This window comes from Synchiropus splendidus, chromosome 5, assembly GCF_027744825.2.
Source record: "Synchiropus splendidus isolate RoL2022-P1 chromosome 5, RoL_Sspl_1.0, whole genome shotgun sequence".
NCBI classification, from domain to species: Eukaryota; Metazoa; Chordata; class Actinopteri; order Syngnathiformes; family Callionymidae; genus Synchiropus; species Synchiropus splendidus.
The window spans coordinates 12,436,890-12,460,432 of record NC_071338.1 but is presented as its reverse complement, the minus strand read 5'-3'; the positions used below and the strand labels follow the sequence as shown (position 1 = coordinate 12,460,432).

The window sequence follows — 23,543 nt, the reverse complement described above, 5'->3', positions numbered from 1 at the left end:
TCACTCGATTAAAGGAAAAGCTGAACCTGGTTTCCTGTGTTTTCAGATACTCCGCAGATTTTACAGACGCCTTTCACAGCCCGCCCACGGGCCGCTCGACCTCACCCTTGCCCACCTCCTCCCCACAGCATCGGCAGATTCTTACACCCAACCTGTCAGCCACTCCTTCGGTGTCCCCTTCGCCTCAAGTTCCCGTGCAGCGCACATGGACTCGCTCCCCCTCTCCACAAATACCAACCTCGCCGGTGCATTCACACCCCCCACACTCACCGACCTACTGTCCGTACCCAACGTCACCCAAACATCGCTCAAAGATGCGCAGACAGACGTTTGATTTCCAACCAACAAAGGAGATGCGGTCTTCAGTGTCTCGGCATCGTGCTCCGAGTCCTCTTATCTATAACACTGAGCAAACAAGTCCAGCACCGCCCAGGCCCTCCTCTCTTCCAATTCTTCCCAGTACTCCTGTATACAGTAATCCTTTTGAATTTCCTGGACCACTGACTCCCCCTTCCCCTGGACTTCCTTTAGGAGATGCCTACAAGACCTCTACACCACCATTGTATTCTCCATCTGGTATCCAAAATCCTTTGCTTGTGTCGCGCTCCCTCTCCCCTACTCATTTCCTCTCTGGAGCCTCTTCACCTCTTCACCTGCCACCAAGTCCGTCATGTCTGAATTTCCCCCACCTCACTCCACCACCACCAGCCCAGCCTTTTGCCGTTAAGCCCCTTACCTTTTGGACCAAGTATGATGTGGCTGACTGGTTGGTTTACCTAAATCTTGGAGAACACAGGGAGCGCTTCATAGACAATGAAATAGATGGCTCGCATCTGCCTTCGCTCACCAAGGACGACTTCTTGGACCTTGGAGTGACACGTGTTGGTCATCGAATGAACATAGAGAGGGCTCTGAAGAAACTCACAGACAGGTGAGAGAGGCCCAGAGGGAGTCAATAGGTAGCAGCTCTTGGGTGGAAGTCAGGGTCATCCTCTATCTTTAAATTAAAACGTTCATCATCCTTCATTATTTTTAGGTTTTCCTTCGTCTATATCCAACTCTGCTTTTTCTTATTCTTTGATTTGCCCTCCTTCTCTCTCCAGGAATCCCTCCTCTCCTTTGCTTGTCTGTTTACCCCACCAGGCACAGATTGAAGGGAGTGGGATGGGGACACAATTTGATTACCAATAACAGAAGACGTGCAAGCGAAGCGGACATATTAAACTGGAAGACTCCACAGATCCGATATAGTGTCTTGGATAACCAGAACAGGGACTGTACCTGGATGCGAGGACAAAGCAGCGCAACAAAAGTTCATGAGGAGAGAGAGACTCTTTGAGGTGGACGTGGACTCAACAGCTTTTGATAGCCCGGCATTGAATTAGTTTTGTGTCATTGGAGATAGACACTCTCATTCTCAGAGACACTGACAGATGGATTCTCACACCGTCTGCCGACAAGCAGCTCAGCGAGCCTCAGTTCACAGAAATGCTGCTGCTTACAGGGTAAAACCTCAGAGACAAAACCACAACGACACATTGTGACGAACGTTTGTAGCTTTAAGATGGTGTGAACATCAAACAGTAGTGATGATGATGACAATGATGGTATTCACTTTTATACACTATCTGTTGAACATCCACGGAGAACCCCCCTAAATGCTTTGTATGTTGGTCACTTCTAGCACTAGAGGAGTACATACATTGATAGTAAAACCATTAGTTTTGTAGTGAGTGCTAACTGCAGTCATTTCAAACTAGTCATGTTTATAATCAATGAAATCTAGCTGTGTGCACAGACATGGGACTGCAACTCGTCGTATTGTTTAATACTGTTGCCACTTTTTACACGCTCATCCTCAAGTTAGCAGTGTTTCTCATAAGACACCACAGAAGTGTTAGTCATATGTTGGAGATCACAGCGACTCACAACAGCCAGGATGGGGATCCCCAGCTATCTCGAATGTAAAAGAGGGTCGTACAGCCACTATTGGACTAATATCAGGCGTTATACCGCCATGCAGGAATCTACAGAGGGAGAAGGGCGATGGGGCCTGATGGGTATTTTACAGTTAGAACTCTAAACACATTTACAGCTGTATGAAAAGATGCTTGTGGCGGCTTTGGAGAGGATGTTTGGAGAACGACTCCGTCATTTTTACTGAACGTGGTTTAAAAAGAGACTCATCTCATGTAACGGCTGTTAAGGCTTTTTTGTGTGTGAGCCCATTTTTTCCCCCGAACATGATGAAACGCAACCCTTTGCTAATAAGATCTTCGACTTGAAACGGAACTATTCTTTTGTCACTCCCTTGGAGATCTATAATAAGTGTTTACTTGGAAGTTTTTCATCTTGTTTCTTGTTTTTGCGACACTATTAACTTGGGACATTAACTCTAAACTGCCCATCGGCCCCTGACTTTCATTTTCAAATGGGTTTGTAGCCACAGCTTCTGTGAAAGAAGAAATGTTGTTATAAGGCCATCAAATCTTTACTTCTGTATCTGATTTAAAATGTTTATTGATGTGAGACTATTGTGAACGTCGCCATTGTTCATGGCCATAGCACAGCCAGAGAAGATGATGGATACGCTCAATGCCATAACATGACCGCTCTTTTACTCTCTCTCGGACGGGAGCTTCGGTGATCACAAAGGGCTTTTTACCACTGCATCATCAGCCTGACGTCTGCAGCCTTCAGCCTTGGAGCTTTTCAGTTTTCAGCCTTTTGAGTCTGAGATTTGGTGTTTGGGTGTTCTTTTCTCATCACCACCCCTTGACAATCCTGAGTTTTCTCACACATTCAGGCAAAACATGAAACTGCAGCTGATAAAAAGCACCATACAACCATTTAATTTACATGTAGTGGTGTGGATGACTGGATATTTAAACAAGGCATCTAAACAAGGATTATTGAGCATTTTTTATTTGATTTAAGCTTCTCTGTCTTCCAACTTGTGCAGGCAAATTGTTTAAAGATTCTTTTTCATGTCCGGTTTGTTGTACATGATTTCTAAACGGCTCACACAAACATGGCCGAGCAGTAGAAACCATTACACATTGTTTTTAAAGTATTAGTAGCTGCATAATAAATATGATTATATACTGTATAAGAGATAAATTTATATATACGAATATATATATAAAATCATATAAATATATAAAGTTTAGAGTATATAATGTCAAATGGTATAATAGAGCTATTACTAAGGTGTTACAATAAATACAAAAATGAACCTTCGCCCTGTGTTCTTGTTTTTTGTTTTTTTTTTCCCTCCGGATTTTCGATCCAAAGCAATCTTCTCATACATTGTTTAGTACATAATTACAGATGAGCTCTTTGTTTCTTTGTTTTCAAATCAAACGTGCCACAGGCTGCAGGTACGTGGTCACTAGAGCTGCTCCGTCGCAACACGGAGGTCACAAATTCATCTTGAGACACCTTTCTGGAGAAGTTCATTCACATTCTGAGTGGAGTTTGTATGTTGGACAGTGGTTTGGGCTCTTTCCTGCTGGTCAACAAAGATGTTATAAATCAATTGAATGGCATGTATCATCCATTCGTATGAGCAAGTAGGCGTCTGCTGTACCTTCTAGCTCCTCCTGTACTTACCAGCTCCTGGAAACTCAATATTTGTCTCTCTTTTTCTTCATTTCAGCAGCGAAAATGGAATGGGCTGAACGCACCTGTCCACACCAACAAGGAGGCACAGAAGGAGCCTACTGGCCCGCATGAATCTGGGACGTTCTGTAAAAACTGCCATTCAATAGACATCATCTTTTAGGGTGAGCCAGATGCGGCACCTTTAAGTGGTCGAAAATGATTATAACGCAATTGAGTGTCAAATATTCATATGATGAACAAGCCACTGAACAAATAACACTTTCAAAACACATGACTGATTTCATTGTGTCATTTGCCTGTCAACAAACTAATGTGATAGCATCCTTCAAAAAGTGTAGGGGCTGTGATGAAGGCACAAATATACCAATATCAAGTCAATTTACTGGTCCGACATTCTTGACAGGTTTTATGTGGAGTCATTTATCAGTTGTATATGCAAAAACTTTTTTAATATTGAAGTTTGACAAGGTTACAAGACCACTTGATGTTTATGGCTGTCAAATGATGTTGCCGCCTGCGACTGTATGGAGCAGCTTGTCCTGTTGGGAATGGTTGTACACTTGTCTCCTTTATCTCCTTTATTCCAGGTTTCGTTGGTCCATGGAAAACTCTGTCTGGTAAGTTGGCATTTAAGCAAACACTGCTACAGCGTTATCACGAAACAGTTCAACAGTTCTCTTTGGACCTACTATTAATTTTGTTTGTTGGTCGATCTGTCTGTTTGTTTGTTTTCCCCTGTCGTATTGGTGTGCAAGTGCTTGTTTGCCAAATTTAGATGAAGCCTCAGGCCATGGTTAAAACAAGATAGAGCTCCCTCAGTTTCCAGCGGAGTATTACCATGCGAGAATCAGCAGTGCTTTTGAAACTTGTTCCATCCTGTCACATTGTAACCTCAGACAATACAGTTTAAAATACCATGAAGCATGTACAGTATGTACCATAATATGTGACACATATGTGCGATGTTAGTGTCACACTTGCCCTCAACATGCGTCCGCTCCCTTTTCGTTCTTCTTTCTGTTTTGTTGCTGACGCTTGGAAAGCTCCAAGGTTCCTGTCGGATTAATTTAGATTTCTGTGTATTTGAGTCACCAGGCAGCTGCTTGTGAATATTATTCAACATTGTTCTGTTTCCAAGATTCGTCCCTTCTCACTCGATGAGCTAATGGTACAAAAGAGTCGAGCTCTCTGGGAGAGAGAAGATCAGAAGGTCTGACTCAAAGCTATGTCTGCAGTCATGCAGCAAACCAGTGGGCGCCGGAGAGTTATTAAACACAGCTTGGAGAGAGGCGCGGGGAAGATAGTTTCCTGGTGTATAATCGTATAAATGTTTGACTCTCTGTTGGTTTGATACGGTTGCCATGGTTACGCTGACGTGTTTCCAGATGTTGGGGATTATTTTTTGTGCTGAGTTCCTGATACGGTATTCTGAAAACACATTCGTAGTAAGTTCACATGAAACAAAGATGATACATAAGGATGCTTGTCACTTTCATAAGCGTTGACAATTGCTTGTTCAAAGTCTACATAAGTATGAACATGAAATAGCCCCTAAATCTAGTAAAGTTTTTAATAGTGTGCTGCTTATAAAGAGAGTTTGGCAGTTGTTTTTGAGCAATGGAAACTTTGTGGACTGTGTCTACTGTAAACAGAAGCCATATTTAAACCAAGGCATCAGTGATCCTCTTGCAGGATCACTTCCAGATGTGTCCAGGCGTGTGTGAATGGTGAAGGGGTGAATGCCACACACTCCTACTGCATCTGTTTCTCGTCCAGACCTGAGAGAATGGCTGCTCGTGAAGAAGCACGGGTGGCTGCTGACACTCCCCCTGTTGCTGTCACACACACTCTCTAACACACTCACATGACTCTGAGCCACGCTGTCATGATTCTGTGAGCCGCCAAAGTGCATCTCATTAGCTCCATATTGAGAGAAGCCCGGGGAGGGGACGGGGAGATGAGGAGGGGGGTCTCCCAGCTGTAAAGGAGACGTGAGGGGGAACGACAGTCTGGAAAGTTTAGGGTTAAACAAACCAGCACATGGGGTTAAAGTGAAGGAGCAGAGGCGCCAGAGGAGTCGACGTGGGAGGAGAACCAGAAAGGTAAGTTTTCATGTTTGTTTACCCATCAGCCCAATCAAGCGATGAGGAGCTGCTTGTGAATGTCTGATTTCGGCAACTGTGACTCGCCCGCACTTGACGTGAGTGTAACTTTAAGTGCATGACGAGAAGTGGGTCATTGAGGGAGCAGAGAGGGAGAGAATCATGTGTTAGAGGAGGAGAGACAGTGGCTGAAGGGGGAGACGGACACCGGCATGGAGAGAGACCCTCTGCAGCTCTTTGACTAAACTATCCGCTGATCCTGGAAATGTAAGTGCTGGCTTTCTCCCAGTTCTGACAGCACTTTGGGAGTGTTCCCTACCTTTCTTCCAACTCTGCTGCTTCCTTGTTCTTTAAAACAAGTTTAGACTTTCTCATTATATGTGTCACATTCCTCGATGTTGATCGCGGTGGGTCTCACCATAAGGTGTGGTTGCTCTCTTCCAACAGAAAACCCACACAGAAGTGGACTGGAAGTGCATCCTTTGCATGTTTGTGCTTGTGTCACTCAGTTCTTTCTCATTCTGCCAGCATATCAGCTCTACAGTCCAGAACTCTCTCTGATCCCAGCTAATGGCTCCTTCACAAATTCAGCCCCCTCATCTGACTACCAGCCCAGAAACAAACCACTAGTTTTCTCGAGTGAGAGAGTGGCGACAGAATCAAAATGGAAGGCAGAGACAGTTGTAATCGCCGCCGTATTAGCCAGCGCAAAGGGAAAGATGACCTTTCTTCTGCTGTTTATTTTTGGGAAGAATGTTGGAGCAGCTGTTCTATTCCTGCTGGCTGATCCCACCCCTGTGGATTCCAGTCTGCCACTGGAAAGACGCTCCTCTTACTGGTGCTTCAGCGTCCAAGTGTTGTACAGTGTAAATAACAGTCCGTCCAAGTCCTGCTAATGGGCACGGTAACACACACATGTGCTGTCAGTCAGGCACAGGAAACGCCTTTGTTTAGTTTCTGCACATGCTCAGCACGGTCGGACCTGTCGCACGCTGATCTGTCACCCTCCTGTCAATAACAACTGTCTTGCCTGGCGGAGAGATGTGCTCAGACTAAAGTTGACTTCAACACCAACAGAGAGAAGAGTCTTCATCACCATGGCGACTCACCCTAAGGACCCTCCCGAGGATGTGACCAAGCAGAGCTTCTGGATGGTGAGTCTTCTATTGACTTAGTTGATCAAGGCCATTTGATATTTGCTGAAGGATCATTGCTTAATGTTGAGAAAACTTTGCGTGGATTGTCCCTTTCAAACACAAGTGTTGTTGTTTCCAAGTTTGGCTGAAAATACACTTCCTTGTGTTGATTTGAGTGACAGCCATGAGGTCATGTGACAGTGTCATGTTGTTGGTTCGCATGTAACTCAGTCTGTCTTTGCTTCCCGAGACATTTAAGCTCAGACCGACCCTTCTCTCACCAGAAATGTCTCATTCTCTCTGGTACTGTATGAGGGATTTATATAGAAAAAAGGAGGAATTTAATATAGATTTTTTCAGAAGACGGCAGCAGAGAAGGACTTTACCGGGTGGTGACTTGGGTTTCCATTAAGCCATGTTAGTATTAGAGTGACCCAGTGAAGCGCAGAAGAAAGAGCAAGAGGGCTCAACTGACATCTCGTGAAGGGATGGCACTGTAGTGGGACGCCCTGGAATGTTTTCCCTCCTGGGTGTGTGTCCTATAATGAGGTCTGTGTTGTCTGCTGGCATGGATATTGTGAGACGCCAGTGACTCCAGACATTGTCCCAACCACCTGGTGATCATCCTTCTTCACTTCTTCTTCAGCCGGGGAACTACGCCCGAACGGTTCGCCGCACCGATCAGTCGTTCCAAGCTTGCAATGACATCGTGGCCTGCTTCGCAGAGAGAGCCAAGGTGGAGAAGCAGTACGCCCAGCAGCTTAGCCAGTGGAGCAGCAAGTGGAAGTCAGTGGTGGATTCCAGTAAGTGCATGGCCATGCTTCTTGGCCAGACTGACACTGCATGCGTTGCCTCACGATATCCAATGCACTATGCAGATGTTTTCAATAGGAGTGGGACTTGATGATTTTTTTTTTTTTTTTTAATCATGTTTTAATTTTTGGCAGTGGAATGATCAAATAGAAGTTGAATCAAACCACATCAGAGTGGAAGTAGTCCAGAGATGAGCAAACTCTTTACCACATAAAGCGCCCAGAATAATCTTGCACAAGCTCATTGAGTCTCCTTCATTGTGGATGTTTTGGTTATGACATCATAGTAGCTTAGTATTATGTATAATGTTGGGGACATGTGGTTGAAAAATGCTCCAGGGAAAGAACGTTTATATGTGATTCATCTGTTTGATGAATCATTATTTTTGTCTGTCATTGCCTGTCATTACAATTAATGCGTGAAAATCCCAGCCCGAGTTTTTAGACCTACGTAGGAGCAATCTTGAGATGGATGCCGCTTTATTTTCATGAGCAGAATTTAAAGTCAGGATTAATGTTGAAGAAAATTCATCCAAAATCTTACATAATTCAAGAATAGTACGGTGTGAGGATTGATCTTTTGCTGACTACTGCACCTGCGTACAAAAATATGGGAACATATGGACACATAAGACCAAAGATCCGTCTGTTCCTCCTCTTAATACAACCAGTGTCAAGAGTGGGAGGATCTGGGTGATCTTTCTATTCAGGAAACACTGGAGAAATGTAGGAAAATAATTAAGGCAACCAGACCAGAGGATCCAAACCCACACTGGAGGTGTCAATGTCTGGGCCTCGGGCCAAGTCCTCCCCACCATGCCAATGCATGCAGCCCAGGTGGGTTTGGAATGTGTTAAAAATGAATTTGTTTTTATTTTAAAGTGTAAAATAACCCAAATCAGATCAACCACACGCATCAGTCTTTCTGATCCAAGCAGTGACAAGTTACAGTGGAGATAAGAGAAATGAAAGGCAGAACAAACCGTATTTGTTTTGCCTGATCATGTGTCATGTTCTGTGTTATGAGGAAATGACAGTTTGTGCATTTCGGTGCCAAACACTGCAGTTGCTAAGCTAAATTTAGCTTCAGAGGAAAATAACAAATCAACCCGGAATCAAACTTGTTTTTTTTTCTTTTTAAATTTGGTTCAATATTTCTTGTTTAATAAAGATGTTTGGCCAGCTGCAAAACTGATTCTAAACTAGACAACGCTGTTGCATAAGCGACATGTGAGATGTCTAGCGGTGGAATTGTTTGAAGAAGAACAGCTTGTGAAACACAAGGGGCCACAAGCACCATCACACTGTCGAGTACATGCACTACAACCAAACTAAATAGACTTTTGATACACAAACGGTCAGTGTTCCAGACTGAGACTACTTATGGAGTGTTTGCCTGCTCCAAAAGGCAAAGCTCTTTTTTCCCTTACTTTATGTTATTGCGAAGGTTATTCTCATGGAATGTGATGGCTCTTATCCACAACACAGTGGATCCAGTGTGTTACCTCCACAACAGGGCACATGGTGAGAGCTGAGCCACTGTTTGGAGACGGGCTGGGGTCTGGTTTTCACATCATGAAAACATGTGATCCGGACTTGTAATAATCTTGCTTCATCTACGCTCAGGGCCACTGTACGGCTCCCTCATGAGAGCCTGGGAGAGCTTCTTCACCTCCACTGAGCGACTGTCAGCCCTGCACTCCTCCATCTCTCAGTCCCTGGTGGCTGAAGAAGGTGAGCGAGTGAAGACCTGGCAGAAGGAGATCTTTCCTAAAAAGCTCTTCTGTGGCTTCAGAGAAACATATGACAACAGAAGCAGCTTTTCACGAGCACAGAAGCCCTGGACAAAAAAGCTGATAAAGGTAAGAAGCGCCTTTTTAATTTTTTTTTTAATTGTTCTCCCATATTGCTGATGAAAATCTGGAACTATTTTGTTAGTTAAAGTCACGGCGTATAAAATGACTGGATTTAACCCTTTACACTACTTTTTTCAACGACTACTCGTGAACCCATCATGATCTCAAGAGCTCATGTAAACATTAATTTAATTCTTAAGTTTCCCATGTTCTGTCTATTACACCCTGAATATAATGATTTATATTTAGGAAAAATATATGAGCTATGTTTCAGTTAATGACTGGACCATGAAATTAGAATTAAGAATTAAGAATTAATCATATATTTCTTTTGGTATCACATATTTCTTTGTCTTACAACATGTTTGCTTTATTTTCCATTCTCTAAAAATGCTGTCTTTGGTTTCTAAACTCTCCTGATATGAATTCCCTGGTGCTGGTCTGTATGAAATAAATAATAATTAAAAGGACTGAGACCAGCTGATGCTCCTAAATAAAAAAGAAATGCCCTTACAAGGTTTTGTTTTGCCTGTGCGTGTGCTGCTACAGTTTGGTATTCAATATATTTGCTTAAGGGCGCTTGGTTTGCAGGAAGTGAAACTCCATGACTCCTTCAGTCGCTACACACTGTAGAGCATAAGCACCTTCAATCTGCAACCAGTGTTAGTGAGAGATTTGAACTGCAAAGGACAAACACTTGTGCTGCTTGCTGAACAGTTGGAGAAGGCGCAGGCTGCGTATCACAAGTCGTGTCAGAGGGAACAAGCAGCCATCGACAAGGAGAAGCAGGCCAATGAAAATGCTGAAATGAGTCCGGAGAAAAAGCAGAAGTTCATAGTGGCCAAAGAAAAGGCCGCTGAGGACAAGGAGAAGGTGAGGCAGGATGTAAAGACACAGCAGAATACATCTCAGACTAACCATGTTGGAGCTACACATGCAGAGGTTTAGGTAAAACAGAGGTTTAAACAGTCTTGTAGATGCCAGCACAACGGAGCAGCTGAATACTGATCCCTGCAGCAGATATTTTGCTCAGTAAAATGCCAAAAGACATATTTAATAATTCACCGTAACACTAGTGAGTCGGCGTGCAGCCATCAGAGGACATTTTGTTCTGTTGTGTTAAAATGATGCAGTCATTTAGGGGCTGAAACAAAAATGCTTTCTTCAGTCACGGATAACAAAATGAACATTTATTGAAATCTCTGAAAAATGATTCATATCATTGGCTCCTGCAATGGAAATTGTTGTATGTGGTAAGTGAGGGAAACGGACCATCTATAAATAGCATAGCATAGCATAGCATAGCATAGCTTAGCTTAGCTTAGCTTAGCTTAGCATAGCATAGCATAGCTTAGCTTAGCATAGCATAATGACATGCCTCACTTTGCTTTTTTGCTTTTGCTCATTTCTCTTTTACACCAGTCTTTACCACTTCTCATACCTACCGTTTTCTAAAGTTACAAATGTTAAAATAGCATTTATGTATAAAAAGTATTTTATCATGTATCATGCAAGTGTGTGATCACACGTTCTGGTATTTGTATCCACTTTTTACACGTTAAATTATTTACTTTTTTTTTTTTGACAGCCCCTCATAAGAAGTTCAGTTGCGCTCCCATGGTGTAGACATTATTCATTTGTGCATGCACTCTTTAAAAAATGTGGCAGCCGGAATGAGCCTTGATATCCAAGATACAAAACTGTATCTGAAATACTGTAGTTAGTGGTACAAAGATTCACAGTATTGTCTAGTGGTGTTTGTGGAGCGCAGCAAGTGATTAAACCGTGTCTGCAGACGAGAGAGTTCTATGAGAAGATGCTGGAGGACGTGACAGCCTACACACCTCGCTACATGGAGGAGATGGAGGCCATTTTCGACCAGTCGCAGGAGGAGGAGAGGAAGAGGATCAGCTTTTTGAAGCAGGCCTTCCTCTCCATCCACAGACACCTGGACATCACCAACAATGAGAGGTGAAAGGTCGCGCTGGACTCTAGATTGTGGATTGTGTTTCCGTCTCTCTAACATTCCTGTGTTTTTGTCAGTGTGAAGGCGGTGTACAGTGAACTCCACCACACCCTGATGTCCATTGATGAGCAGGAGGACCTGAAGTGGTGGAAGAACCATCATGGCCCTGGCATGGCCACCAACTGGCCCCAAATAGAGGTTTACAATAACATCTTGTGCACCTGATAAGGACAACTCACGTGAATCAATGCAGTATTATACTCTACGGTGAACCAAAACTGGTAAAGAGAGTGCAGAGTCCCAGACGTCACTTTTCCTTGTACCCCTCTGAGGGAGTACCAAGCTGTTCCCAGGGCAGCCGCAAGACATAATCTCTCCAGCGTGTCCTGGGGCCTCCACCCAGTCTGGAACATCAGACTAGGCAGGAGTCCACAGGACGTCCTGATGAGCCATGTGGTCACCTGCTTCCTAGTTTATGTTCAGCCCACATCATTTATGTCTGAACAACAGAGGGTCAACAGTCACGCTGAGCCGCTTTGTTTCGTCACTGTAACGGTGGTCAAGTTACCGTAGCAACTGGGATGTTTTTTTTTTTCTTCAGTTGGAAGAGAAAGCTCAGTAAACGTCTCAGGTTGTTAGAGTAAACAATTATGTGGAGTAATTCCTACTATTGAACAAAGTGAACCTGACATTTCACAGGAGTGGGTCCCACCTGTGAAGAAGATGAAGAGAAAGAAGAAGGATCAGAAAGGAACAAGTCGACCGTGAGTCAATAAAAAGACAAAACTGAATCAAATTGGAAATTGGAAATGAACAAAACCTTCTTTTGTCCCGCGCCAGCGTGATGATCGGAGGTGTGAAGGTGCGAGCCTTGTACGACTACGTGGGAGAGGAGGGGGATGAGCTTTCCTTCAAAGCAGGTGATGCATTTGTTTTGCATCCTTACGGTGAGACAGGACAATTATCCTTTTCTGAATGTAGAAATTCTCGGCATTTCTCAACCTCAACCCCAGGCAGGAACACTGTGCGACCGACCTGGGGGCCAAACATGGCCCTTTGAAAGTCTGGCCTTCAGGAGTGTGATGTTGAAACACAATTGATAGCCAACATACATTCATTTAGTTTAGTTTAATGTGGTCATTTACAACCTTTTACACACTGTACCACATGAAAATCTATTTTTCTATAAATATTTTTTCTCATCTTGATAGATCACTTTTGTTCTTGTTTACGCTTGAGTTAATAGTTTAATCATCAACCGTCGTCTCATGTCACAGGAGAGGTGTTCCTGAAGGTGGAGGAGGAGGACGACCAGGGCTGGTGTCGAGGGGTCCTGAGCGGAGGGAAAGAGGGCTTCTATCCAGCCAACTATGTGGAAGTTGTGGAGTGATCCAACCATCTAAAGATAGCATTTATCATCTTACATGGCTGATCTTGTCACACGTTACTCTGAGTGCCTGGCTGCAGTTATTAAAGTGCTTCCCTGGAGTCCTAGCCTCCAGGTTTGACTGCCAATTTTCAAGATAAGAATGTAGTGTGTGTGTGTGTTTGTTTGTCTATTTATTTATAACTGACTTTATTTTTCAAATCCTTGATGGGTACACAACCTTTGTGCTGACATGTGTTGACAGTTAACCGAGCATGCCCACCAGCTTCTTGTGCAATTGCTGTATGACGCTGAACCACACTGGGAAAATGGATTTCAAAATAAAAGAATGAATGAATTAAGCTCTTGTTAGGATTCTTCCAGACATCTGTTTTACCCTAGACTTGTGTCATGATCCAGAGGCAGATTTGAGAAGCTTCTTTATGCAAGCACCAGCACAGGCTCAGCACATTCATAGTTGCTGCTCCAAAAAACTCCAAAGTTAGTAACGGTTGGTCGGTGCAACGGTTAATGTTCTATTACACAAGCTCATAAAAAAGGTTTAAAGCTCAAGCAATGTGTTTATATTACATTAATAAGTGTGTTAATGCCTAAGAAGAATTACACAATGTTCAGTGAACACGATAATGTTGCATGATGGGACCATAAAGCTGCATTATCCACCTAACTATTAGAGACTTTATGAGTGAATGAGTCGATGAATACAATAAAGATAGTTATCGACTCAGTCATTCATGTTAACTCAGAATTTCTCTGAAGTTAAAATTGAGACACCACAATGGAAAAAAATAAAATCACATTGGCAGAGTGAAACTTGTTAAAATAAAGTGACTCTAAACGGGGTCCACAGTGTTGCCTGTGCTAGAATGATTCAAAGGAAGATTCAAATTCGACCTGCGTGTACTCAGTCGTGCACCTAATCGTTGAGTGTAAAATATATAACTGAGCTCCAGTCACTATTAATACTCATCATCTTTTACAGCAAAATTTGGGTGTTAAAATCCTGGAAAAGGAAGCTGGAAAAGTAACCTAGCGCTGGTCAATAGCTGCAGTACAGAAATCCAGTTTTGGTCACTTCACTAGTTGAGTCTCAAAAGGCAGCAGTGAGATTACACTTCCATATTGGTCGTATGAGCAAAATTGAAGGTGATATAGCCGGTTGAGAATATTTATAAGGAGGATACGCCACCAATCACAATGATACATGACGTGACATAATCATTTATGCCATCATAATGTCATAATTGTAGACAGGAGAAAAGGTTTCATTATTTTATTCCAAATTAAATGTGGTCAGTTTGAGAAAATAGATCCAGTTAGACACCAATTGATACATTTACTGTGTATTGCTCATATATGACTCACACAGCAGAGGCACACTGCTTCTTTATTTCCTCACAAGACTGCGGATGATTCCCACAGTTAATGAAACACGGGCAGAAACATGTTTCCACAGAACATTTTGAGAATGAGCAATATTTATTTTGAGGTCACCTCGGTCACATGACTCATCTGGATCATTTCCAGGGTGTCAACTCGCCTTTCAGTCCTCCTTTTATTTCCCTCCATTAAATGTTTAACCAGGTGGGTGTCGCGTGAGGCAACCAGTGCCCAACCTCGCAGTCAAGCATGTCAAGCAGACACTGGAACAGGTAATACCTCAGTCTCAGGAAACCTGTCGGGTGGGATGACTGCGCTGCAAATAAAGAATGACAAGTTCCTGTACAGTCTTACAACTTCTTAGGAGATGAGTGCGACTCTGCTGTCGAGATCCTGGACTCCTGCATGAGTAAGTGCCACTCGTACATGCTTTCTGACTGTAACTTTTCATTATAGAAATTAATCTGAATGTCATCTGACAAACTTGTTTTCTGTCTGAAACCGAAAACAATTACTGCATGACCGAATGAATAACTGTAATTGCATAATTGAGTAGTGTTTTCCTGTGTTTTAATTTCACCTGGTGTTAATACAGGCGCCCACGCACACAATTGCTTGTGATTCTCATGTTCACGTGTTTTTGATAAACAATTCTCTCAGGTTGGAAATGGAATTTGCTTGTGGATTTGTTTATATCTCACCACCTGTGAGTCAGAAGGACAGCCAGCGGCCCAATGTCTTCAAACGTTCAGGTACGAGTGCTTGCTTGACTTTTAAGGTTATATTTACACCCAAGTAAGGTGAAGTGACAACTAGCAACTAAACAGATCATTCAAAACATATTCCTGTCGCCTTAGGTTTCTGGGTGTCACTTCTAATTCACTTGCTATTCTCTTATTTTATTGTCATTCTGTGTTTTGTCATTCGTGTCAGCAAAAAATATATATGTATGCATTTTTCTATAGAACATGGCAACGCTCAATGTTTCCATATTTATATCTCATGTAATATTTCTGAAGTACTTTTCCCTATTTGAGCTTAATTTAATGTGTTCTTTTTGTTGGGTTCAGCTTTACTGTCTTCCACAAATTCCCCTTGGAAATGTAACTGCACACCTCAGAGTTATCAGCTGACCCAAATTCCCTCTCCTCACACATGCTTTTTTACGCTTGAACTAAATGGCTTCAAGTAATATTTTTGTGTAATTGTATTATACATAATAATCCGCACAGGAACAATAACAATTAGATTAGATTGGATTGCCTTCATTCGTCCCACAATGGTTGTTACTTTTGCGTGACTAGCATCTTGCTACCTTGTCCATCATCCCGCTGACTGTGCTGGAGATCATAATAATAATAACCATACAGAGAGAGGCCAGTGGTGTTACATCAGTCAACAAACTCGAATGGTACAATTGCGGTGTCACCGACAAAATGTCCGGCAGGTAAACGTTCCATGCGTTGGCTAAGCTTGAATCTGCGAGTGGTTAGTTTGTTTGGATGTTATGCAAGCGGTGACGCACGCCAGCCTCTGACAGCTCTCGGCGCAGAGCTCCCTCGCAGGTACTTGCTTCAGTAAGAAACTTAATGAGTCACTCTGTCTTCACAGCTCAAAGGTCAGCAAATGTTTGTTTCTCACTTGTGAATATTTCCTTCAATCTGTGTGCGCTGCAGCGCTTCTACCTCCAACCACCTGGATCAGGCCGCGCACCTCTCCACCTCCTCCCCCTTCTCAACCAGCAGACGTCAAACCCTCAGCCATCCAAAATGCTGAAGAAAGGAAGGAGGACGTACCAGGTCCTTTTTATGAGAACGCAGAATTTCATTGTGAATCAGCGGCATCTTCTCAAGCTGTGTCTTCACAACCAAGTCGAAAGAAAGGTGAGAGGATGTCAAGCGAAACAGGAGAACATTTAGATCAGGGGTTGCTGATGCGACCATCCACTTGGAGATACAGAAAGTGCCAATCTTCCACACTATTGCTAAGATGTCCTGGCAGGCTGTCCAGGGTGTCCCCTGCCTCTTGCCTGCTTCAGCTTAATGCATCTAAAACTGACATGGTTGACAACTCAAACAATGTCTTCCTCTTGGCGCAGCTCTGCTTCCACCTCACATGAGACCTGCCGTCAGAAGCCCGTCTCCTTCATCAACCAACAGTCATACATTTCACTATGAGCTCCCAAAAGATCCAGATCTCCCAGCACCTTTCTATGAGCCTCTTGAAGAAACAAGGAATTCAACAGCTCACACTACAAGTACTCCACACCAAACACCAAGTACAACACACCCTACTGTTGCTCAATAAGCAAATTATTATTTAGGTACTACAAGAATATTGATTTTTCTTTTTCAGCCCGACATATGAACATGCCAGAGTATGTGGAGGTCCTACCATCAAGACCCTCAGTCTCCTCTCCAACATCACCGCAGTCCAATAAGTCCTTGGCTTCACCTGAAGGTGAATGGAACACATTGACCTCATGCTATCAACTCCAACCAAAGCATCTGTTCATCTCCACAGATAAAGGACCCCTCCCTGGCAACCCCAACGTGCTGCTGGTCAGTGTGGGGAAACTGTTATCAGAGGAGGAAGGTCAGCAAAGAGGCAACTGGAAACATTTATAGAACCTAACCAGGCAGAGTTCCAGCATCATCAAGTGTGTTCTTTCAGAGGAGCTGACGCCGGGACAACCCAGCTTCTGCAGTCAGTGTGGAAGCTACCTGGACAGCAGCAACAACACCAAGGTGACTGCATCTGTCTGACCTTCACTGATAGTCACAGGTCATGAAAGTGAGCTGTGTGAAGATAAAGCACATTTTCAAAATTGATTCCCATCCCTCTTCCAGTCATGAGTGGATTAGCAATGTTTTGATTAAATGGATTTGGTCACATTCTTTCTATACACTATAGATCTATGTTGAGTCCTGCGTCAGTGACATCTGCGCTGTGGATGGTGCAAAATGCTCCTATTCCCACACACTCACGGCAAAGGAGATGGTCAAATGCACAACTTTGAGCTGTTTTTAAATATGATGGAACGATGAAATGTTCCTTGTTGGAACCTTGACACCTAAGACTGTTACTAACAGAGTTAACAGAGCTAACGTGAAGTCACACTTCAAAACTTCATCGATACTCACAGATCAACAAAGTTTAAAAGTTGGCTGAAAACTAAATGCAGACTATGCCCACACTATGTATGGGTAGAGTGAAGGGTATGGTACAGTCAGTGTTATATTAGATGTATCGTTTGTACCTTACAAAATGACACCATATATAGATAGAATCATGGTGTTGTTGAGTCGGGTTATTCTGACTCCATGGAGAAAGAAGGACGACAAAAAGGGAGTGTCAGCACCACTGGGTCCAGAATGTCGACAGACGTAGAACACGATGAAGACAGCTAGTGCTAGATCCGTTTTTCTAATGTATTATGCGAATGTAACATCTCCATCGTGAAGTGATTTCTTTATTTGTCGATACACAGGTTTTTTCGTTTGGGAAATTGATAACTGACAACATGAAGCGAGTTTTCAAGGCTTGGATTGTAAATGGAAGCCCAACAAGTCACCATGTTCTGTCATGCTGCAGGTGGATGTGTGTTACTTTTGCGGGTCGCCGGATTTGAACATTCCTCCACCGGCACCAAAGGGTCCCCAGCACAGGCTGTTTTTGCTGAACCCTGATGAAGAGCCATGCAGTGTCACAGAGACTCTGCTTCTCTTCTGCATCGACATCTCAGGCTCTATGAGCATGACGTCACAGGTGAGAAGCCTCGGTCGCTGTCCACCCATTTGGCGACAGACTGATCCCTTGTTTCTAGGTGTCAGACGGTGAGAACGTCGTCCACAAATCCCGTCTGGAGGTTTGTGAGAGATGTGTAGTGTCTTCATGTTTAGAAGATCATTGGAATTGAATATTGCTTTCAAACCAGTTCGTCCAGGAAGCCGTGCTGCAGTGTGTTTGGAGACTGATGACTCAACAGCCAGACATTCGAGTGGGACTTATCACCTTCAACCATCAGGTGCACAACCGCTGACATTCAACTGGGATTTACTTTTACATGCCGAAACTTCTCATAGCAGAAAATATGAGGTGTTCTCAATACACTCAGCCATCCGAGTTCACTCACCCTACCAGTGCTGTGGCCTGTAGTAGATCAAGTATTTATAAGAGGTTGGACCTATTGAAAAAAATGATCTAATTCATTTGAGGTTTTGCAGTTAATTGATGGTGGTTATCATATTTCATATTATACATCACAATTATACAATTTCAGTTAGGTCTGTTCTCAAAAGCTTAAACAGGATGGACATGCTTTGTGCTCTTCATAGACTTGAATTTTTTGTCCATTACCACAATATGCGAGCTACTCAGAAGGACTACCATTGGTTCAGTACACACTTCTGAAATCATGAGATATAATAGATAATAAATAATATTTCTCTTAAAAGACGTGCACCTTGGCGTAGTGACTTGAAATGTTCGCTGTTAAAGAATTAAGATATAATTAATACTGAAGTTAATGGAAAGTAACGGTAACAGCCCCAATCCCCAGTATTTTGAATGCACTAGTATACGGTGCAAACTGAATTGAATGTTGTGCTTGCAAGTGGTGATTTTAGATAAAATCATCATTTCTCAAGCAAGTTCACAAGGGGAAACAGCAGAACTTTTGAATGTCCCACATAGAAGCTTCAAGCTAACCTCCAGGGGAACCATTCTCATGCTACATAGGCGGCAGTATCTCACTTCGTGTGTCCGTGGTCATGACCTGCACTTCAGTGATTCCTGCGGCATTTGACTCATTATGTTGTTGTACTTTGACCATCATTGAACTTTGCATACAGATTAGATAAATGTGTTCCTTTTTGCATTCAAATAAGGAACTAAACAAAGGCCCCTCATCCTCTGCTAGCCATGAATGAGATAATGAATGAAGAGATTTGAACATGTAAACCCACAATGTGCACTTTTACGGAGTCCAGAATAATTTTGAGAGACCCCAATCAATGAAACTCTGCTATAATAATGTATGGCCCAATAAAAACTTACGGCAACGGATATGTACAGAATGTGATTTTGTATTTGGTTGCAGATCATCTATGGACGTAGGATAAACAAATATTTGGTTTGTTGAAGTTAAATGTAAACAATGCTACTAGAATCCTTTATACATGATGTTCAAATGGACCTGGTTTTAAAATATACAACACACTACATTCTTTCAATTTCCCAATTTCTTTTTATGTTCAGATCATAAAATTCTCGTCCACACACATTGGACACCAAGATGCAACTGTGCTGTATGGAGCAGCAGCAGCAAAGATAGAGTTCATCTGTCGTGCAGGAATCTACCTGTTTATTCCTTCTGCCTAACAGAAACATACTTGCTTTCCGTGTCCATGTTTACTAAAAAAGAAAAACCAGAATTTCCAACCTGGTGTTATTGTAAAAAATGTATCTTAAGCCGTCAATTATCTTTAAACCTTGCAGGTGACATTACACGGATACGACAAGGAATCTTCATACTCACTGGCAGGCGAGGAGCTGAGGGATGTCGACTTTCTGAAGGAGGCTGCGGTCACTTTCCCCAGTCCTCCCCCGCTGTCCCAGACCCAGGACCTTCTACAGACACAAGTTAGAGGGTAAAATGATCATCCTGACTGCATTACCACCCAGTTTCATTCTGCCAATTGTCTTTCTAACATGGTGTTGCAGTTTGTCTGAAAGTGGTACCACAGCTCTGGGTCCTGCTGCACTCCTGTCTATCGCCATGGCCTCCAGACACCAGGGGTCAAAGGTTCAATGTCCCTTTTGTCCTTATTTACAAGTGAATTTACATTACATTTAAATGATCTTCATTATGTAAACAAAAACCCTGTATGTTTCAAGCTCAGTTCAGTAGGCGTTACACTGAGTAGGCGTTAACAAGACCGTCTCTCGCTGCTGATCCATCAGGTGATCATCTGCACCGACGGGAAGGCCAACATAGGCGTGGGGAACTTAGAGGAAGAAGACCTGGATGCTCGGACGCTCCTCTCCTCCACCATATTCTACCAGGAGCTCGGGGAGTATGCCGCCAATCATGGGTCAGTGACAGCCCTCCAGGGAGTGTCAGTGGTAAAAGTAGTGAAAAATGTGGAAATGAATTCCTTAATACCCTTCATTAAAAATAAAAAAAATGTAAATCCTCATTCATTTCACATGCACCCATTTATTTCCATCCACTAACAGATCTGTCTTTGTCCAGTGTGACAGTGTCCGTGTTGTCCATCGAGGGAACAGACTGCAGGCTGGATGAACTTGGACGACTGGCAGATCGCACCGGAGGCAAAGTGAGTCACTTTGGGTTATACAACTTTATTTAGTTGCTAGCTGGCCTTTTCTAATCTAATTTATTATAAATAGACAAATGAAGTGCTATTGTACACATGTTGGTCGAAAGACTGAGAAAGCAAACAGCCAAGCCCAGTTCTTAAATAACCATACCCAGGTAATCTAGCAGGAGTTGACCTTTGTTCTCTCTGATAACTGCTCATTTATGCCATTGTCACTCTTAAAATAAATCTTTTTTTTGTCAAGGTCGTAGTGGCGAGTCCCAACATGCTGCACCCGGAATTTGAACAGATCATTGAGAACAGGACGATAGCTACTCACTGTAGTGTTACACTGATGCTACCAAAACTACTGTAAGGTGCTCACCATAACCTCTTGTGTTTTGTGATATATATATATATATATATATATATATATATATATATATATATATTTTTTTTTCCCATGTTACAAAATGATATTTGAAAAATGTATTGAAAAATCTTATCTGCTGTTTCTATCAATGCAGGAGAATGAAAGGAGAGAGAGAGGCTGCACACAAGGGAACCAGAGAGGTGGGAAATGTGGACATCGATACAGAGATTACCTTCCAGTTTGCACCAAATGAACATGAGACCCAAGGTGAGAGAATGTTGACTGAAGCATTACAGCTTCATATCTCAAGACAGTCATTATGTCGGCCCAGATCCAAGCTCTCAGCAGAGAACTTCATAAGTCTCACATTACTGTCCACCACTTGTAAAAGCAGGACACTGTGGGTTTGTTGCAGTTATAGCCCCACCAGCAGGCAGCCAGGTGTCTGTCCAGCTGCAGGTGCAATACAGACGGAGGAATGGAGAGAGAATCCTCAGAGTGTTAAGTGCGAACAGGGAAGTGACCTATGACAGGTAAGATGTACACACACACTGACAGAACACATCAACAGTACAAGGAGAAATGAATATTGGCATGACAACATGGCAATGCAAACACAATGCCTATCATTTTAAGGTGAAACTAGAGACTGCAGTATTGTCACTTGATGGTTTTTGAAAATGTCCTGGTATCACCTCACTCTGGTACATGAAGGAGTGTTTCTGGACTGGACATACGTGGGGTCCGACATATACTGATGCCTGAAACACATTCCAACATCTTGAATAGTATTCAGGGTTTTAAAACACAATTTAGTCGATTTTTTTTTACATTATACATTTTACATTGACTAGCTGGCTGTGAATGTGCACTTGTGCATCACTGTAAAACACGAAATGCTTTCTCCTTCCCAGCTCAGTGGCTCTGTCTTGTCTTTCTCTGGCCATCATTCAGCTGAACTCATCTCAGGCCAGCGCTGCTCTGGCCGTCAGAGGCCGCTTCCTGGACGCCCAGAAGGAAGGAGAGCAGCAGAGGAAGCTGATCGAGAGAGCCATGTGAGTAACTGGAGCGCTGGAGGGGGAAAGATTGAGACAGTAGTGTGTGGGCTAGTGCAGAGTGAATTTATGAGGGAGACTGAGGATGTGTTCTACATCACACTGCAGAGTCTCTGTGTTTATTAGCTCTATAAACTGTGGCTGTGACGCTGTTTACAGAAAACATAATCGCAGTGCGGAGGACAAACAGACGTATCATGATTGGGTAAAGACCATGGAGCCGATATATTCCAACATATACAACTTCACGAGGGTAAGTTTTCTTTGATGGAACAGTTCAACACCAATTGCAGTGACATCTAGTGGTGAACTTGAGGATTGAGATCACAAAAAGTTTTGATCAACATCACGCAAAACTAGAGTTCTAGATGAGGGCATTACAACATACTTGTCAAGAGATCTACACCAACCTGTGGTGCACAATTCTACTTTGCCCTAAAAAATAGCTCATTAACATATTGCGCAAAATATAACCAGAACAGAAGTAGGTCAAGGTGTCCATGTAAACAAGTTGTCACTCACTTTCCTTTCATGTTTCCTTTCCCCTCAGAAGAACTGTGTCATCTCAGACTCCCAGGTAATTCACCGTCAAGCACGCGACCCACTTCACCGCATCCTCAGGTGTTTTTAAGTCAACTTTAATGGCTGTTTTCTTCCCAACATTTCTCCTCAGTCTCTGACGGATGCTGGAGCAGCTCTGCTGTACGCCATGAAGCGCTGCAATAGGAAAAGCATTTCATTAAAGAAGAGACAACGGCTGTAAACAGGAAGCAGAAACATGTGTTTTTGTGGTTAGGAGATGAAAAATCTCAGTATTTCTAAAGTTTACAAGAAGAGTTGTGATGTCATCAGCGAATATTTCATCTTCTTACCTGACTGAAATATGACCGGAAACCAAAGTTGTTTGATCACATATTTCATTTTCAGACTCTGGGCCAGACAGTGACTACTAGAATTAAGAGTACACTTCTAGTGCATTTTTTTTGTTTTATCATCCATCCGTTTTCGCAATTGTAATGGTGGGAAAAGCTGTTATGTAGAATTTTAGACCAATCTTGGCATTTGTAAAAACAAAATAAATTAAAATCCATTTAAAATAATTTATATTTATTTTTGTTTCTTAAATTTATTTGCAGGACAGTGATTTCTCATGTAGACATGAAACAAGGTTCCAAACTCCAATTCGATTCCAACTTGAGGAAAACATTCAGAAAGACACTCTGGTTTCCTCCCACTGCCCCAAAAAAGTTCATGAATATGAACTAGGGAACTGGAATGTAGCTGAAATAAATGCATAAACATAAGGCAAATCTAAAAAAATAAATAACTAAAAGTTTATATGCAATCCCTTTCATTACTAACTATAAGCCTCTTAAAGGAGGTTTGTTTGACCTTGAGTGGGATTTTAAAGGTTACCATTAAAAAGGTTAATATTAATTTAAGTTAAAGCCCAGTGATATTGAGTGCCTGTGAATACTGACACAATGAAAAAGAAATGAGTTCAATCCCTTCAACTGTTGACAGAGAGT

At 42.7% G+C, this 23,543-nt stretch overlaps 3 protein-coding genes across 7 annotated transcripts in view; all 3 read left to right on the top strand.

Annotated features, from left to right (window-relative positions):
• Window positions 1-4,530, top strand: part of LOC128758491 (SH3 and multiple ankyrin repeat domains protein 1-like) — a 30,895-nt gene extending 26,365 nt beyond the window's left edge. The window contains 2 exon segments of the mRNA XM_053864469.1: window positions 47-931; window positions 3,659-4,530. Coding sequence (XP_053720444.1) covers window positions 47-931; window positions 3,659-3,680 — 907 coding nt within the window. The 3' untranslated portion in view covers window positions 3,681-4,530.
• A 1,055-nt stretch (window positions 4,531-5,585) lies between these two features.
• LOC128758493 (protein kinase C and casein kinase substrate in neurons protein 2-like) lies at window positions 5,586-13,211 on the top strand. Of its 3 annotated transcripts, none has more exons than XM_053864471.1 (10): window positions 5,586-5,726; window positions 6,804-6,880; window positions 7,509-7,665; window positions 9,301-9,536; window positions 10,248-10,403; window positions 11,326-11,501; window positions 11,574-11,694; window positions 12,196-12,260; window positions 12,337-12,416; window positions 12,774-13,211. In XM_053864471.1, exons 2-10 carry the CDS (start codon window positions 6,824-6,826, stop codon window positions 12,884-12,886), a joined length of 1,161 nt encoding a protein of 386 aa, XP_053720446.1. In that variant the 5' UTR covers window positions 5,586-5,726; window positions 6,804-6,823; the 3' UTR covers window positions 12,887-13,211. The 3 variants fall into 3 exon arrangements, with proteins under 3 accessions (XP_053720446.1, XP_053720447.1, XP_053720445.1); XM_053864472.1 differs by lacking the exon at window positions 5,586-5,726 and adding an exon at window positions 5,777-5,824; XM_053864470.1 differs by lacking the exon at window positions 5,586-5,726 and adding an exon at window positions 5,831-5,993.
• Window positions 13,212-14,498: 1,287 nt separating this feature from the next.
• si:dkey-9k7.3 (circularly permutated Ras protein 1) lies at window positions 14,499-23,112 on the top strand. Of its 3 annotated transcripts, none has more exons than XM_053865546.1 (21): window positions 14,499-14,672; window positions 14,924-15,015; window positions 15,940-16,146; window positions 16,362-16,520; window positions 16,619-16,723; window positions 16,787-16,858; window positions 16,937-17,010; window positions 17,858-18,031; window positions 18,090-18,131; window positions 18,201-18,290; window positions 19,763-19,914; window positions 19,988-20,069; window positions 20,228-20,358; window positions 20,520-20,604; window positions 20,852-20,958; window positions 21,114-21,226; window positions 21,375-21,492; window positions 21,874-22,014; window positions 22,174-22,267; window positions 22,565-22,591; window positions 22,688-23,112. In XM_053865546.1, the coding sequence occupies exons 2-21, from the start codon at window positions 14,931-14,933 to the stop codon at window positions 22,775-22,777; spliced, it is 2,148 nt and encodes a 715-aa protein (XP_053721521.1). In that variant the 5' UTR covers window positions 14,499-14,672; window positions 14,924-14,930; the 3' UTR covers window positions 22,778-23,112. The 3 variants fall into 3 exon arrangements, with proteins under 3 accessions (XP_053721521.1, XP_053721520.1, XP_053721519.1); XM_053865545.1 differs by having other exon boundaries at window positions 16,362-16,541; window positions 22,568-22,591; XM_053865544.1 differs by having other exon boundaries at window positions 16,362-16,541; window positions 22,688-23,111.
• Window positions 23,113-23,543: the final 431 nt, after the last annotated feature.

Coding starts and splice junctions, on each gene's coding strand:
- LOC128758493 (XM_053864471.1), top strand. CDS start 6,824: ATGGCGACTCACCCTAAGGACCCTCCCGAGGATGTGACCAAGCAGAGC. Junction 10,404..11,325: donor CCGCTGAGGACAAGGAGAAG/GTGAGGCAGGAT, acceptor CCGTGTCTGCAG/ACGAGAGAGTTCTATGAGAA. Junction 12,261..12,336: donor CAGAAAGGAACAAGTCGACC/GTGAGTCAATAA, acceptor GTCCCGCGCCAG/CGTGATGATCGGAGGTGTGA.
- si:dkey-9k7.3 (XM_053865544.1), top strand. CDS start 14,931: ATGGAATTTGCTTGTGGATTTGTTTATATCTCACCACCTGTGAGTCAG. Junction 18,032..18,089: donor CTATGAGCATGACGTCACAG/GTGAGAAGCCTC, acceptor CCTTGTTTCTAG/GTGTCAGACGGTGAGAACGT. Junction 19,915..19,987: donor CTACAGACACAAGTTAGAGG/GTAAAATGATCA, acceptor ATGGTGTTGCAG/TTTGTCTGAAAGTGGTACCA.